Source organism: Bubalus bubalis, chromosome X (assembly GCF_019923935.1).
Source record: "Bubalus bubalis isolate 160015118507 breed Murrah chromosome X, NDDB_SH_1, whole genome shotgun sequence".
NCBI lineage: Eukaryota > Metazoa > Chordata > Mammalia > Artiodactyla > Bovidae > Bubalus > Bubalus bubalis.
The window spans coordinates 126,059,786-126,078,511 of record NC_059181.1 but is presented as its reverse complement, the minus strand read 5'-3'; the positions used below and the strand labels follow the sequence as shown (position 1 = coordinate 126,078,511).

Genomic DNA, 18,726 nt, shown 5'->3' with positions numbered 1-18,726 from the left:
TTAATAGCTCAGGAGGAGGAATAAAGTAAAAATATAAATAGGTTTGGCAAGGATTTAAATGGAGAAATAGGGTATAACCTCCTAATCTAGTATAGAGTCCACAGAATAAAATATGTAACCTAGTAAGACAGACACGATAATCACCTCTACACTTTCAAAGCTGGCTCATTTCAAACACCAAAGAACAGAGTAATCAACACAAATGATGTCTGTTAACCAAAATCCTTATCTGATAAAATTATTCATATACATATAGATAGGCATTCACATACAGACAGACTCTGATTTTCATATGAAATTAACATATACAAACCATTAGACTGAATATAATGTTCAATCTGCATCAATAGCTCCTTGAATGAATAATATTTAGTGTATGAATGACATATAGTAATTAAACTGAATGTGGAGAAGGAAATAGCAACCCCCTCCAGTATTCTTCCCTGGGAAATCCCATGGACAGTAGGAGGCTGGTGGGCTACAGTCCATGGGGTCCTAAAAAAGTCCGATATGACATAGCGACTAAACCAGAACAATACACTTAATAAGAAATAGCAGATAAAATTAATATTCATTAGAATCTAGTAGCATTTCTTGGAACCTAGGGAAAAAAAAATAACACTTTCCAAACTGTTAGTTGGTACTGAGCAGGTCCAACTTGAGCAGTGTACTTGTCTTTTGTAATCTCTACCTGTTTCACTAATTTGTTGTGATTTTTAACTTAGAAATGACATTGTCAAATGGAATCCAGCATTACAGCCTTAATATGCAGGATTAACACTGTCTCACTTGAAGGTAAGTTGCGATAACAAAGGTGTACCTTCATCAGTTCCGGATGCATGCTCCTTTCCAAACTGGCCATGATGTTCTCGGCTTTTCCTTGGCTGCTAGGTTCATCATCTGAAAATTCATTAAAAGCAGATGTTCTAAACCATGCAGACCATTAACAATCACCTAAGAAGAATATCCTAACTATCTCTCTCTCCCACCCCAATCTCTCCTACTAGATTTATTACAAAGAATTTTGATTATGAAAGCACTGGGAAAACTTTAATGGACTTTTGAAAATCTGCCATGAATCCCCTATCTGTTTTCAGTCTGGTTATATATCATATGTCAGAGCCAATGGAGCATCAACTCTTTAAAAAAAAGAAAAACCTATCAACCTCCACAGTCACTTTTAATGAAGAAGTAGGTCAACCCTCACGATTAAGAGTTCTATATTCACCCTACACAAAGGACATTCCCATGGATTAAACACAAGGGCTTTACCTCAATAACGAATTATTAAAAAAATTCTGACCTTGTGATATTTCCACCGTCTCCTTTTTCTCTTGCACTAAACTGTCGGTATTGATCTGAATAATCTTTTTCAAAGTTATCAACCATTCCTCCATTTCCTGCTCAGTTTCAGCAGCCAGATAATGGCTATACTTATCTAGCATCTTGAGTTCAAAAGCATGACGGCGCATTTTGGGGCACTGGAGGGAAAAAAAAAGAGGTATGTGTTCAGTTAGTTTAGTTACCCTTTTAATATTAGATTTCATTAGTTTATTTTTACCTCAGCTCAGCACACATGTATGTCAATACTTTCATGAAAGAATTGCTTCTTTCAACAAGGAATAGAAATTCCAAGACAATGTAAAGACCATGTCAAACATCTTTTTTATTCCCCTTAGTATTGAGCACTGGAGAAGGAAATGGCAACCCACTCCAGTATTCTTACCTGGAGAATCCCATGGACAGAGGAGCCTGGTGGGCTGCAGTCCATGGGGTCATGAGAGTCGGACACGACTTAGCGACCAAACCACCACCAGTACTGAACACGGAAGTATAAACACAAAGCTGATATAAAATACTACATGTTGAGTGGGTATTATCATTTAAGGCCTTCTGACATCCTTCACATTTAAATAATCAAACTAACTCGACAAAAATAAGCCAATGTTTTACTATTTGCACCCTGCTGGAAGTTTTCCTGACATATTTATAGATTTTCAAAAGCAGTCCTTAAAAACAAGCTCAAATGTGACCTGAAATAAATCTGGTAGCTGCTTTATATCACACCATAAAATACAATATCGCTATCTAGTTCATTTTCATCACAGTATGAAAGAAGCATAAAAGAAGACTGTAGTTGGTTCATATTAAAGTGTGGTTCTCAATAAAAATGATGGAAATGGCCTACACTGAATCCTAGCACACAAGAAAAGAAAAGCCTCTTCCTTTCATCAAACATGATGACACCTTCTTTTATATTACCGCTTTCTCTGTCATGACAAAAGAAATGACACACTGTCCCCTGCTCCCAAACCTCAGCCTTAATTTCAAGGAAGGCTCATGAATCAATAATTTTCCACTGCATGGTCATTATTCAGGAAGGATCCAAGAAAGTCCCTCCTTCTCATCTTCAAAGTATAGTAAAGAACGATTAAACTGCTGTAGCAAGTCCTAAAGATTTATATATTTGAAAATATTTGGGAGGAGGGAATCATAAATAGAGGAGAAATCAGAGCCTGGGAGCCCCAGTAAAGGAAGGTCAAACTGTACTAGAGCTAATTGAGAAAATCTGGGAATTGTATGTGCCTTCTTCTTTCCAGAAAGATAAGAAAGCTGTCACACATATATATTGGGTTGGCCAAAAAGTTTGTTCCGTTTTCTGTAATGTTACAGAAAAAAAAAAAATGAACTTTTTGCAAATTCAATGTATAAAAGAGGGTACCTTCTATTCACATAGATCATTGTATATTATATTTTAAAGTGTTTTTTCATTTGCTTCTAATGATAATCTCACTTAATAAAGTGAGGAGATATTATTAATCACACTTTACACTTCTGTAAACTAAGATTCAGGTAGGTTGGGGGTGTTGAACCGACATCTCCTGCCTCCCAATCAACGCAGTGCCCCTTCTAGTCGACCAGGCCAGGCTGGCTCTGTAGTCTTGGCTCCTATTGCTTGGTCAATCAACTTCCTTCTTAATCATCTCTCTGTCCTCTACTCCCCACCCTGTCCATACTAACCCTAACATCCATGCCCCCTCAGTGACTCAAATCAGCAAACATGTATTAAGCCCCTACTGTATATACAACTTACCTAATTATTATAAGGGGCTTGGACATGAATATGACATGGTCTCCATAATGGAACAAGGAATGGGAATAATTCAGCACAGTGGTAGCACAGGGGAGCTGGAGCATAGTTCCACTTAGTGGGAGTGAGTGTGAGGAAGAAAACAAAAAATGTTTCATGGTACAAGGCCCATTTGAGCCAAGTCTTAAAAGATAAGGTTCAAACAGGAAGTATGTGCTGGGCAGAGGAACAAATATAAGAAAGGCACATGTGTGTGACACTCTGTGGAGTGCTTAGCCTGGAGTGATGAGAGCACAGAATGTATGAGGGGGGTCCCGGGGGTGGGGGTGGGGGGTTAGTAGGAAAAGTCAAATCACCGTGGGCCTGCAATGCCCTGGTAGGATCTTTAGAGCTCACTCTGCAAGACAGCAAATCAAGAGCCAAAAGGTTTTGAACAGACGAGTGAAGGACCCCATCTATATCTCAGGAAGATGGAGTGGAACACGGCAACACATCAGAAGGCAGAAGACAAGACTCTAGGCAAGAGAGGTTAAAAGAGAGAACAGGAGGAAGACAGTGAGAATGGAAAGAAGGTGAGGGATTCAAGAGGCACTTTGGAGCAGACTCCAGAGGACCGGGAAAGCACTTGAATGGCAGCACAGAGGGAGAGTGGGATTCTGAAGAGGATTCTGAGTGTCTAGTACGCACGTTTTGATGGGTGGAGAGGCAATTCATCAAGGCAGAAAAATACTGAGGTTCTTAATAGATCAACAACCCTCTTCCAGAAAGAGAAAGAAATATTACCTCCATGAGCCCTACCTGAACAACATCGATGCAAGCATCCAAGTAGATGCAACCTTTAGATTCTTTTGAATTTTTCTCATCTTTATAGGAATTGAGAATATACGAACCATCAGGAAGCTGAGTTAAGTAAAAATACCGTCTCTTGAACACCTATGGGGGAAAAACCAACAATGACACATTTGTTACATATACATGGCATCTGAACAAAACACCTTGATGGGTTTGCCACAGACATTATATCCGGATAATTTGCAGACAACTTGGAGAAGTCATTAGGAATCAGCATGATCTTCACTTTCTTAAGATGGAGAGCTTGAAGTCAAGTGGTTTAACTCTCAGCCAAATATTTGGAGAAATTTTAACTCTTTATAGTTTATAAAGCATTTATGTATATGAATCACTATCCATTTCATTACAGCATCCTTTTCCTGTTTAATTGCAAACCATAACTGGATTCTTATTATTTCATTCACATCACTACAAATCCAAGTTGTATGTGTATGTATACATACACACACATATATACATTATATATATATATATATGTAATATACACACACACACACACACACACACACACACACCCTGTATCATGTACTTATATCTCACCTGCAGACCTTACTGCACTCACTTATGCTGCTCCAGGGTCCCTATTCCTGAGAGTCCAGCTTAGAAAGTACTCACAGGGAAACACTGAGCACCACCACTTGCTACAGGTTGCTGCTGAAAGCCCTGTAGGCTGAGAAGTGCGTTAAAAGGCCCAATGGGATTAGCCCATCCATTTGAAATTAGGGATTAACAGTTAAGGAGTTCCCTTGCTACAACTCACGGTGAAATCCACAGGAATTGGAGAAGAGCTGGAAGACAGCCTGATGCATTTATTCTGTCCCTCTGCATGTGTGCATGCTCAGTCGCTTCAGTTGTGTCCAACTCTTTGTGACCTTCTGGACTGTAGCTCTCCAGGCTCCTCTGCCCATGGGATTTCTCCAGGCAAGAATACTGGAGTGGGTTGCTGTGCTTCCTCCAGGGGATCTTCCCGACCCAGGGATCAAACCCACATCTCTTACATCTGCTGCATTGGCAGGCAGGTTCTTTATCACTAGCACCACCTGGGAAGCCCCTCTGGGCTTCCTTGGTAGCTCAGTTGGCTAAGAATTTACCTGCAGCGCAGGGGACCCCAGTTTGATTACTAGATTGGGAAGACCACTCCAGTCTTCTTGGGCTTCCCTGGTGGCTCAGTTGGTAAACATCTGCCTGCAATGCTGGAGAACTGGGTTCGATCCCTGGGTTGGGAAGATCCTCTAGAGGAGGGCATGGCAATCCACTCCAGTGTTCTTGCCTGGAGAATCCCCATGGACAGAGGAGCCTGGTGGTCTGCAGTCCATGGGGTCACAAAGACTCAGACGCTGCCCCTCTATTCTCCCTTAAAAAGAGTCTTGGACCTGCTGAAGGAGGTGGGAAAGGGAGATTCAGAGCTCTCTGATACAGCCACAGACTGCAAGATATGTCTAGCATTTGTTATAGTAAAATTCCCCAGGACAAGAGATCTAAAATGATTTCAGGGTGGGAATGGGGAGACAGACTAGGAAATAGCCTCTTGATGATCCTATTGAAGAAATGCATTCCTATGCATCTTGTCTTACAGAAGTCAGTTTTCAGAGTTAAGCCTGCTGTTTTCAATAACCCATATGACCATCCAGTATGATCTCTGACTATTTTAAGAACTTTAATTAAGGAAAGAGTAGTATTTGGCAAGATTATTCTTGAAAACTACTTAACTTCTGGCAAAGTATCCAAAATATCAACAATTTATTTCTCTATGGCATGAGTAGGCAAAATATAAAAATATGTTAAAGGGCATTTCCTTTGAGGAAAACCAGTAAAAAAGAAATCATATGCTTGTAGTTATTTTTGACTTGTTCAAATACCATTGATTTTGGAATGAATGACAAAAATATACCAGTATGAGGAACACCATAACAGGTTAGACTGGTAAATGCTTATAGCATATTTGAGAGAGGGACTGTGTGGGCTATATGGAATCAGTAGAAAGAAGTTCAAGCAGAAAAATACCAGTTTGGATGCCAATCAAGTAAATATTACTATACTACAAAGGTATAGAAAGTATGTGTGTGTGTCTCTGTGTGATCTCATTTTACCCACATTTAAGTTTACTGCAACCATAACTGAAGAAATCTAGATCCATATACAAGGAAAAAGTTAATCATAAAGGTCATTATATATGTGTCTGTGTATATATATTGCTTATTTTTATGACAATGGTTCATATTTGTTATTAAATTGATGGAACCAGAAGACCTAAAATGACACAATGAGCTAATTTCAAATGAACAGAATACCACTTCTTAAAAGTTATCACAAAAACTATGTATGATAAAAATAGAAATAAATTTTCCAGGCAAACCTTAACATAAAAAATTACAACCAGATTAGAATCTGAACCATGATCAACTCTAAAACTCAAGGTTCATAGACTCAGTGGTACAGTCTATAGAATCCACTGGCAGAGTCCTTAACCAGCACCAGAGGAAATAAAGATACAGAGCAAATCAGCTGTGGCACAGAGTCAAATTATAGCTGCAGAATTTGCTTCATGTACAGCTGCCTCACCAAGCAAAGACGCTTCATGGCAGGCGGCACTTCCAATATTAGCAAGGCACGGTCATTACAATAGAGATGGAAAGGGATCTGAAAAGACAGTCAATCACTTCCTGTAACACTGCAATTCTGTCTAAATGTGACACTGAGGTAGGAATGTAGCTTGCAGATCTGGGAAGAGAGCAGATGCCTGGAATCACAGATCTTGAGTCTCACCCAGCGCTCCTGCTCCCCAGCAGGGCAACTGTCCTCACGACTTGCCTTCTCTCCATTTCCTCAGTTGTAAAGTGATGGGATCAGACTACATGATCTGTAACCTCCTTTTTTTTCATTATCTACATATAACTTTATTAGAAATGAACAAATAACACACCTGCCTTCCCAGCTGGGGGCCACAATCCCCAAGTGATTTCCTACACAGGCTCAAAGCATACAGTCTGCACAGTAAAGAAGTTTCTTAAGGTCATTTCTATAGACATCAGACTGTCCCCACAACAGATCCATAAGATCTCTAAGATATCTTCTCATTCAAATATTTTATGATATATGTTGGGTTTCAACTTCTGGGAAGCTTTTAAGATACTTTTCAAAGAAGAAAGGAATATCTTAAATCTCTCAGTTCAGTTCAGTCACACAGTCATGTCCAACTCTGCGACCTCATGGACTGCAGCATGCCAAGCTTCCCTGTCCACCACCAACCCCCGGAGCTTGCTCAAACTCATTTCCTTTGATTTGGTGATACCATCCAACCATCTCATCCTCTGTCATCCCCTTCTCCAGCCTTCAATCTTGCCCAGTATCAGGGTCTTTACCAATGACTCAGTTCTCCGCATCAGGTGGCCAAAGTTGTGGAGCTTTAGCTTCGGCATCAGTCCTTCCGATGAATATTCAGGACTGATTTCCTTTAGGATTGACTGGTTTGATCTCTTGCAGTCCAAGGGACTCTCAAGAGTCTTCTCCAACACCACAGTTCAAAATCATCAATTCTTCAGCACTCAGCTTTCTTTATGGTCCAACTCTCATATCCATACATGACTACTGGAAAAAGCATATCTTTGACTAGACAGACCTTTGTCAGCAAAGTAATGTCTCTGTGCTGTCTAGATATGTCATAGCTTTTCTTCCAAGGAGCAAGCATCATGACTGCAGTCACCATCTGTAGTGATTTTGGAGCCCAAGAAAATAAAGTCTATCACTGTTTCCATTGTTTCCCCATCTATTTGCCACAAAGTGATGGGACCAGATGACACACTCTTCAGTTTTTGAATGTTGAATTTTAAGCCAGCTTTTTCACTCTCCTCTTTCATTTTCATCAAGAGGCTCTTCAGTTCCTCTTCGCTTTCTGCCATTAGGGTGGTATCATTTGCATATCTGAGGTTATTGATATTTCTCCCAGCAATCTTGATCCCATCTTGTGCTTTATCCAGCCCGGCATTTCACATGATGTACTATGCAAATAAGTTAAATCTCTCATATGGAATCAAAAGGGAAATCAGAAACATGACTTTATAAATTCATATAAATGTGGGGTTCCCCAGGTGGTGCTAGTGGTAAGGAATCCACCTGCCAATGCAGGAGACATAAAAAACTCAGTTCGATCTCTCGGTCAGGAAGATCCCCCAGAGGAGGTAATGGAAAACCACTCCAGTATTCATGCTGGGAGAATCCCATGGACAGAGGAGCCTGGCAGGCTATAGTCCACTGGGTTGCAAAGAGCTGAACATGACTGAGCATCTGAGCACAAAATATACTTATTTATTTGGCTGTGCCAGGTCTTGGTTGCAGGATACAGGATCTTTAGTTAATGGCATATGAACTCTTAGGTGCAGCATGTGAGATCTAGTTCCCTGACCAGGGACTGAACCCAGACTCCCTGCATTGGGAAAGCAGAGTCTTAGCCACTGGATCAACAAGGAAGTCCCAGAAACATGACATTTTTTTAATATTGTTATTTAGGGTACAAGTTTACCTTGTTATTTTTTTCCATTTTGAAAAGAAGACAGCTGTTAAAATAATGACTATATAGAACAGTGGTAATTACTCTATATCATACCTTTCATCTGATGGGCTCAAGTTCTTTGTAACCAGGAGCTAATTTTTTTAATGTCACTTGGGGATTAGCGTCTTTATCCACATGTTATCTAACAGCAAACTAAGAGACTAAGAACTCACTCAAGTTCACATGGGCAAGGCGATGGCAGAACTAGGATCACAATCATAGGACAATGACAAAGAATCCTGCCCAAACCTTCCAATGGCTTCCCATTGAGATTAGAATAAGACCTGAAATCCTCCCTATAGCCTGGGATGATGTGCATGCTCTGGCCTTGGGTTACCTCATGGACTTTATTTCTAATCATGCAGCTACACTGGCTTACCTGCTGTTCCTCAAACAAAAAAGTGTCCTTAGGACCTTTACGCTTTATGTCCCCTTGGCCTGAAAGTCTCTTCCCCCACATATCCACAGCTTCTTTCAGGTCTTTGCTTGACTCTTACCTCCTCTGAAAGGCTTTCTGTGACTACCTGCCCTCGTGGCAGCATCTTATTTTATCTTTTTCATAGAATCACCACTATTCAAATATATCTTATTCATCTATGTATCTATTGGCTGTCTCTTTTAAGACGATTAAGCTCCACATCTCATCCACGGCTATAGCCCTAGTACCTGTGACAGTGCCTGGAACGCAATAAAATTTTGCAAAATGAATGAGGAATGAATGAATAATTCATTCCCCAGTGCAGATTCTCCAGTGGTTTCATACAATAGAAGGGTGTCTCTCTGTAATGCCCATATTTTTCTTCCTCTTCCCCCATTTTATTATGTTTCCTAGATGGTGAACACAGCTGAAAATTCCCCACTTTACTCAGTGAGAAGCATGAATCCTGACCAGTGGCTCACCCAGACCACCCAGAAGAACAAAACAGAGTTAGCCAAAGGAGATTATTCTCTGGCATCAGGTTCTGCCAAGTATCTTGAAGGCCCTGAGCTATTCGGAGAACAACCTTTTGAACATTTACCCCACACGACCCTTTCTGGAGCAGGAACAAAGGGTTTCTATCACTCGGGTTAATTCAATGATGGAAAGCAGGGAGGTTTGAGCACCTAGTATTCTCAAATTAGGAGAGCCTTTTATCATTTTATGTAACAAATCTCAAGGGTGTTTAACCTATGTGTGTTCCCTAGAGGGTAATTATGTACATGATTAAATTCAATGAACCAGGAGCCCTGAGAAAGGATGGTCTGAAGGCTTTGTTAAAGTTAGGTGGGCCAGGAGCAATGTAGAAATTGGGAGGGGGAAATTTACCTGACTCATCTCTCAGAATAGGGAAGAAGAGGCAGCGAGGAAAAGAAGAAAGCAGGAGAATAGGAGACACACTGGGTCTGAGAACTGTTCAAAGCAAAGATGAAAGAAATAATGGGCAAGAAAATCCCATAACTTATCAGAAAATTGAGTTGCTGTTAATTACACCAGAATGTTGGGAACGTCACCCTGCTAAAGCACCCCTACCCATAGGTTGGCAACCTAATATATCACTTATGACTCTCTACCATATTATTTTACAGTCCTACCAGGTTTTAATATACTACATAGGTCTACCCTCTGGACAACTGGTTAAAAACCAAATAGCTTTACTTACATAATTCTATCATATCTGGGCCCTGGAAAATTTTTTTAACTATTTAGTTTGAAGCAAAGTCTAAAAAGAGGGGTCTACAATCCACCCTTCTCATTAGAGACAAATTAATTTATTGTCTTTCTTGGGTCATGTCATGGCCCTGCTCAAATTTCCAATGACCCCCAGTTACCCACATACGTGGTAAGGCTCCCATGCCTGATCTGACATTCAAGGCACTCCCACAGCCCTATCAATAATATAAAATAATACCGATCTGTGACATCTGTGGAGTGCCTACTACATTACAGTTCTGACTAAGTGCTTCTTTCATATCAGTGAAATCCTCATAATGACCTTGTGTGGTAATTACTATTATCATTTCCATATTGCAGCAGAGAAACTGAGGCCCGAGGAGAGAGCAAAGGACCAAATCAACTCTATTTCCCATGACTACCCAACTTCACCTAATATACTTGCCCTGTACACACCGCCTGCCATGCTCACCTCCTTTCTGATTCCCTTCCTTGACGTCCCCACCCCCTTCAAAAAGCCTTCTCTGGGACTTTCCTGGTGGTCCAGTGGCTAAGACTCTGAGCTCCCAAAGCAGGGGGCCTGGGTTTGATCCCTGGTCAGAGAACTAGATCCCACATGCCACACCTAAGAGTTCGCGTGCCACAACCAAACACCCTGCATGTCACAACGAAGATCGAAGGTCCCGCGTGCCACAACTAAGACACAGTGCAGTCAAATAATTATTTAAAAAATAAAAAAAGAAGGCCCTAATAAATGGTTTTAAACATTCACCAATGAATGAGAGAAAAGGAAACATTTAAAAAAAAAACTAATTAGTGAGAAATCCCTTACCCATTAAATTAGTGTAATCTGTTTGTCAGCTGTGAGAGATGGACTGGAAGACTTGAACATACAAGGTATTAGTGTATCAAAAATAAAAGCTTCCCTCTACCCCTGTTCCAATAAACACAGTGACCTTGGCCTCCCAGCAATTATTTTAATTTCATATGTGCTTTTTTAGGTAAAATCCTCTTTTGATTTGTTGTTCTCCCAGTGCAGAAGGCAAAAAACCCCTCCTCTAACAGTGAAAGAATACGTGAGAACTCTTAGACTCTTGGATATATAACAAATGGCTCTGCTTTGTGCAAAAAGAAAGAAAGGGCACCAGAACTGAGTCATACATCAAGCAACTGAACTTGCAACCCCGATAACGTACCCAGACACTTCGATGTTTAATTGCTAAGAACGGAGAGGAGGGAACTTGAGGAATGTGACCAAATTGAGCCCAGAAGATGCCTAAAGGTGGGTGTCCCAAAGGGTTGGCCAAGAATCTGCAACAGATTTTTTTTTTTTAATGAAAAACCACAGTCAAGATCAGATTCTTCCTTATTCCATATCATTATATCCCTCAGGAAAAACAGTTCTAAATACCACAGGAAGGTCATGTCCAATATCAGAGCTATCTAGTCCACACTAAATTCCTTCACTGATATGGAGAGATGTTGAAAAAAGCAGATGTCCCTAGCAGCTAGCTACTTGGGAAAGAGAGTACGGACGTTTCCGTGATGACTGGCGTTTCTGCCCAAGGGATCATTTATTGTCTTTGCTATCTTTAAACTGCTCTCCAGAACTTTCCCAGGAACTGAAGAGTAGCAATGGGGTGTGTTCTCATGATCTAGAAGGTCCAAATTGAGGAAATTAATCACCTATGACAAAGCTTGTCATGTTTTAACATGAACACTGAGAAAAAAGCAATTATGAGCTGAGTGAAGTGGTCACTGTGCCCAGACAACCAACAGAGCTTCTGGGAGAGCTACAAGCAGCTGCCAGCATCTGCCTCCATGAAAGGACATGCTCAGGCACCAGATAACTGTGACTTGGGGAGGGACACATGTCATTAGCAGCTCTCCTGTAGCTTGGGTTCCTCGGGGCTGGTTCTCAGCCAATAACAGGGAAGCTCAGCAAGCACTTCTGGGAAAATGAGAATTGTAGAAAATGGTGGAGACTATATCCCGTCTGACCTCACTGGCAGAAAGGTGGATACTGGGGAAAATACAAAGGTTTATTCTCTAAATATGGGGTCTTCCAATCTTTCAATAGGAAGAGCTCAGCTCAGTTTTCACCAGACTTTTTTCCCTAGAGCCCATCCATTGCCCTCAATGTTCTTGCAAAACTGTCTGGCAGCTAGCAAGGGAAGCTGAACTTTCTAAAGCAGCTCATATACAAATTACTTGGGCTACATTATTCATATTGCATTAGAGGTCATGTGCTTGCATTCTCAAAAGCCCTTATAAAGTAGGAGTCTTCTGATTCTCTTTGATCTACTGGACTTTGTGGAGTCTTTTCTAACCCTCTTTCCTTCATTTTTTTTTTTTTCTTTCTACCTTCTCACATGATTCTATTTCTTCCTTCCTGGCTATTAGATGGCCTTATTTCTGAGAGGCAACATGGCCAGGAAAAAGACTCAGACTTGTTGATAAAAATAGTTTTAAAGTGGTTGTGCATAATTTCAAACAATCTAAAGGACTGATTCTGCATAGCTTTTAAAATCCAAAAATTTTTAAGTGAATAAAGATCTGTAAACTTCACCTCCCTCTGAAAGATACCCAGCTGCCCTGCTTTAATCCCCGTCATCCACAGAAGGCTCCACCAGCCAGTGTCAAGACACAGCGCATCAAAGACATGCAGATAAAATAGGAGGGCAGACACATGGCTCCCATAGGCTGTTATTTGCCAATGAGTCATGATTAATACCCAGAACCTTCTGCTGTAGCTTCCTGGTTAGCCTGCTGTGAATTTGCAGGGGCTGTCAACACGCAAATTTTCTGATAGAAAAGGTTCTTTGGTCTCAACTCTGCAAGCGCTAGCCCTGTGGTGAGCTCATTATTGAAGCCACCAAAGCCTGTCACCAGCATGGGCTGGAGTTCCTAGCAAGCACGGGACTCTGCATGTACCAAAAGTCAAACTACCAGCAGGATCGGGAAAATGACTCAACCAACAGCATACCTGAATCATCTTCCCATTCACTCGGGAGAGGAATTAAAATTCTTCACGTCAAACATTGGCGCAGTAGAAGGAGATATATAGAATTTTCCCTTTCAGAGTGTCTCATAAACTCTAGCCCTCCACCTCGGTTCTTCTGTCCTCTCCCTGAGCCAATCCAGGCCTGATGTGTATGATCCCCCACCCTGTACAGGGCACCTAGGGATATGAGCCTGAGGCCTCCAGTGCATCTCAGTTTATTGGCCTGTACTTCTGCTTTGGCCCTCAGTCCAACTTTAGCCTGACGACTATAAAACTGCTACCCACGCCCCATCCTCCCCCTGCCTGTTTCATACACTCACACACCCTCTGTTTATGTAGGGAGAAAGAGTACAGTAAACACTATGAGTTTCCACTAATTTCAATGATGCTAAACTAAATTAGAGTTAAAGCACAATTTTTATAGGAAAAAAATATCTTGGTGAAATCCTTCAGATACCTTTAACTGAATCTGGCTGGACCTTCCTCTCATGCCCAATCTAGCCATGAGAAAATCTGGAAATCCACTACTTATTGCTATGGTTTTAGGAGGTAAAAACCAGAAGAACATAGATTGTATATTCAGCTCCGAGAAATCCAAAATGGAGACTCAGAATCCATAATAAAGAAGAGCTGGGATAAATGAAATCCATAACCAGAGACAATTCCCAAAGCTCATTATGGCCTTTATATTTCAAATTATTCCCCACTCATTTTTTTAAAAAGAACTGTGTAGCACATATGACCAAATTGATTTACTCTTCTTTTCCTTTCTCTGCTTACTGTTTGGTAAAGGTTTTGAAAAGAATAGGTGTTTTTATGTTATGTGAATTACATCTCACTTTTTCAAAAAGAAGAAAGAAGTGGTAAAAATATGAACAGCTGGGGATAAACAAAAAAAAAAGGGAGGGGGGAAGCAAAGAGCCTAGCTCAGCAGCAGCATAGAAATGATTAGCCGGAAACAAGCAGCAGCTGTCCCCTTCAGCCAGGCCACGTGGTCACCAGGTCACCTCAGACCCACGACCCACTTCATGAATTTATGGTTCCTGCCTGGCCTTTGTAAGTAGTGGAGTTTTAAACCTCAGGGGGAGATGATACAAAAGCTGAACAATCAATCTTTGACTAACTGAGTGAATTGCTTTTCTATTTCCATTATAACAAGTTACGATAAATTTAGTGGCTAAAAACAACATAAATGTACTATCTCACAATTCTGAAGGTTAGACATCTGACATGGCTCTCACCAGGCTAAAATTAAGGTGAGAGCAGAGTTCTGCTCCTTTCTGAAGGCTCTAGGGGACAATCCACTTCCTTGCCTTTCCCAGCTTCCAGAGGCTGCCCGCATTTCTCGGCCCTTCCTCCATCTTCAAAGCCAACAACATAGCATCTCTCTCTGACTCTGCTTCTACCCTTACATCTCTTTCCCTAACTCCCCTCTTTTGCTTCTGTCTTCCAGTTAAAAGGACCCTTATGATTACATTGGATAATCCAGGCTAATCTCCCTACTAGCTGATTAGTGATTTTTTAAACTCCCCTTTGCCATGTAAGGGAACATGTATAGATTCCAGGGATTGGGAATGGATGTCTTGGCAGGGGGGTCTTTATTCTGCCTACCACATCAATCAATCTGTAGTTCATGAATTATGGTAGAAAATTTGAAAGCATACACCTTTTACAGACAACTGCATTTGCATTTATAATATATAAGCTCCTTAAAAAGTAATACTGGGGCTTCCCTAGTGGTCCAGTGGTTGAGACTTCACCTTCCAATGCATGGGATGCAAATTCGATCCCTGCTCGGAGAACTAAGATCCCACATGCTGCAGAGCAACTAACCCACATGCCACAACTAGAGAGCGCACAGACCATAACTGAGTCCACACTTTAACTAGAGAAGCATGCGTGCTACAACGAAGAGCCTGCATGCTGTGATGAAGACACAGCAGAGCCAAAATAGAAAAACTAAAGAGGAATTTCTTTTTTAAAAAAGTTATATGTAAAACAAATTATAATTTAAAGTCATTATAAGTGAAAGTGTTAGTCGCTCAGTCATGTCTGACTCTTTGTGACCCTGTCTGACTCTTTGTGACCCCATGGATTGTATGGACTGTAACCCACCAGGCTCCTCTTTCCATGGAATTCTCCAGGGAAGAATATTGGAGTGGGTTGCCATTTCCTTCTCCAGGGGATCTTCCCAACCCAGGGATGGAACCCAGGTCTCCTGCATTGTAGGCAGATTCTTTACCATCTGAGCCACCAGGGAAGTCCCAAAGTCATCAGACTAACTCACTATTGAAACAAATCCTGTGGTGAACAGTTCTGTAAAGATATTAACTCCCTGATGTCTTCTTTTAGGAATCCAGATTTTCATACATTTACTTAATGTTGGACTAAAGCTTAAGTATGGGTAAAGCATTTTAATATTTTGAGAAGTTAGGGGAAGAGAGTGGAATCAAAAACCATAGAACCATTTTCTAAGAAGAACTAAATATACATTTCTCCAAAGAAGACATACAGATGGCTGACAAACACATGAAAAGATGCTCAACATCACTCATTATCAGAGAAATGCAAATCAAAACCACTATGAGGTACCATTTCACGCCAGTCAGAATGGCTGCCATCCAAAAGTCTACAAGTAATAAATGCTGGAGAGGGTGTGGAGAAAAGGGAACCCTCTTGCACTGTTGGTGGGAATGCAAACTAGTACAGCCACTATGGAGAACAGTGTGGAGATTCCTTAAAAAACTGGAAATAGACCTGCCTTATGATCCAGCAATCCCACTGCTGGGCATACACACTGAGGAAACCAGAAGGGAAAGAGACACGTGTACCCCAGTGTTCATCGCAGCACTGTTTATAATAGCCAGGACATGGAAGCAACCTAGATGCCCATCAGCAGATGAATGGATAAGAAAGCTGTGGTACATATACACAATGGAGTATTACTCAGCCATTAAAAAGAATACATTTGAATCAGTTCTAATGAGGTGGATGAAACTGGAACCTATTATACAGAGTGAAGTAAGCCAGAAAGAAAAACACCAATACAGTATACTAACGCATGTGTATGGAATTTAGAAAGATGGTAACAATAACCCTGTGTACGAGACAGCAGGAGAGACACTGATGTGTGGATCAGTCTTGTGGACTCTGTGGGAGAGGGAGAGGGTGGGGAGATTTGGGAGAATGGCATTGAAACATGTATGGTATCATGTATGAAACGAGTCGCCAGTCCGGGTTCGATGTATGATGCTGGACGCTTGGGGCTGGTGCACAGGGACGACCCAGAGGGAGGGTATGGGGAGGGAGAAGGGAGGAGGGTTCGGGATGGGGAACGCAGGTGTGAATGTGGCGGATTCATTTCGATGTCTGGCAAAACTAATACAATGTTGTAAAGCTTGAAAATAAAATAAAACTTAAAAAAAAAAAATACTGAGAGCTACACCAGGAAAAAAAAAAAAGAAAAAAAAAAAGAAACTGCCCAGAACTATCACCTTCACATGGACATTTCTGAACCTGATAACTCTGATAGGAAATATAATAAAGACTTGAATCTCACTCACTCAGCTAGGGAGCACCAACAACATGCTGATTAAGATCACAGGCTCAGGCATCTGCCTACCTAGGTTCTGATCCTACCTCTGAAAACTCGAAGCTATATGACTTCGGGTTAATCACTGAATTTCTTTGTGCCTCACTTTCCACGTGTCAACCAAGAATAATAATTTTACCTGTATCTTAGGACTGCCATGAGGATTAAGAGATACAGAATGTGAAACATTCAATATGGTGCCTGGCACAGATCAAGTCATCAATAAATGGATTTTCTTATCCTCACCACGTTCCAATGCACAGGTTTAGGTGCAAAAGACATATAGGAAGTATTCTGCAACTTAGATTCATTATTTTCAGCACTTGAAAATGAAAGTGAGAACAGGACATAACCACTAAATGGAAAGCAGCAGGCAAAATATTAAATTAAGATAAAACTTGAGTCTTCCCTTGGTAGACACCCATGGTTTCTGCTTGCAGGTTATGTGGAAGATAGAATGACCTTTTTTACTTAATGGAAGTGTGAATCACCCTCAGCAAACCACATGATGTGATACTGAATATCCGAAAGAACAGTTATATTTGGTATCAGAGAATAATTTGGTTTTCTGCTCAGAATCTTCAAGTAGCTTGTTAGTTTTACCTTTGGATTTTAATGGCTCTCCACTGCCTCCTGTACAAAAGCCAACTTCATGTCTGAGGCATTCATGGCACAATTTGATCCCTCTCAATGTTTCTAACTTCATTTTGCACAAACCGCTTGCATAAAGTTGCTATTCTGGCCAAACTACAAAACTCTAGTTCTGACAGGACTAAGGTAAGCCTTGGTATAGTATCTAATTTGTATGTTTTTTAAAATCTAGTTTGGAGGTTTCTGCAGGCCAAGAATACCATCTTAGATATCCATACATTTTCCCCATTGTGATCGGCATAGAATGAGCAACTAATTAAATTTGTTAAAGAAAGAGAGTACCCTATTCTTCTACTCAATTTACATTCATTTCCACACAGGAACTTTTGATGCCTTTTTTTGTTTCAAAGCTATTTTCTTCATTCAACTGACAGCCTCCTTTTCAAACACCCTGATTCAGAAGATTATAATTACATTTCTTTAAAAAGGTACGCTTCTAAATTTATCTAAGGTTTCAGAGTTCTTCAATTCCATACTTCTGTGAGAATCCTCTCACTAAAGAATTTTTTTTGCTGGGGCTCCTTGCTAAAAAATTTTTAAAAAGAAATATTGCTTCCAGAGAGGCTAGTCATGGCACTATGCTTAAAATGATGAAATGATAATAATAACTACTTCCTACCTTCATGGTAACTGTGATGGTGCTATTTACATTGGCTTTATGCAACCAGCCTTGTTTGATCACACCACCCTTCTGAGAGCATAAAGATGACGAATCCTGAAACAGAGGGAAAACCATCAGTGAAACAGCAGCTGGCCCATTATCTAATCAAACAATTGGGGAGCACAAACTAGGCCCTGCCCCATTTTGCAAAGCATAAAGCTCCCTCTCCCTGCACCCCCCACTCCCCCTTGAAGATGCCTGATTAAACTTGAAATTGTTAATAACAGGATGAAAGGCTCTGTGCTGAGAAATGGAATATTGCCTGCCATATCAGTGGACAAAGGATGTCAAAGTCAACAGCAATTGCAGCCACCAAGGATGGTGAGCTGGTGAGCCCTGAGAGAACCCAGAGAGGAAAGAATACCTGCCATCTAGCAGCCATCAGACTGCAGCCACTCCCTGCATTAAGCCCTGAGGAAACTTAGGATACTGGCTCCAGATAGCGGAGGTACGTATCAAAGGAATGATGTCAGTGAGCCCCGACTCTTGCATTTTCCCATACATAGAAAAGTGCTAAATTCCTTAACTTGGTTTTCTTTAATTAACAATCATCTTTTGATGTTCAAAATTCCTGCCCTTCATCACAAAACTTCTAAATAACCTGGCTCCTCCTCTTGCCTCCACTGAGCAGTTCTTTCAGGGTTACTTGAGATGCTGCCTCCCGGGCTTGAAGTC

The 18,726-nt window shown here is 40.9% G+C and overlaps 1 protein-coding gene across 1 annotated transcript in view; it reads right to left on the bottom strand.

Moving 5' to 3' along the window:
* The window catches only part of DOCK11 (dedicator of cytokinesis 11), a 509,230-nt gene that overhangs the window by 432,130 nt on the left and 58,374 nt on the right, over positions 1 to 18,726 (bottom strand). Inside the window, 4 exon segments of the mRNA XM_045164356.1 lie at positions 821 to 900; positions 1,304 to 1,481; positions 3,890 to 4,024; positions 18,010 to 18,105. Of these exon segments, the coding sequence (XP_045020291.1) occupies positions 821 to 900; positions 1,304 to 1,481; positions 3,890 to 4,024; positions 18,010 to 18,105 (489 nt within the window).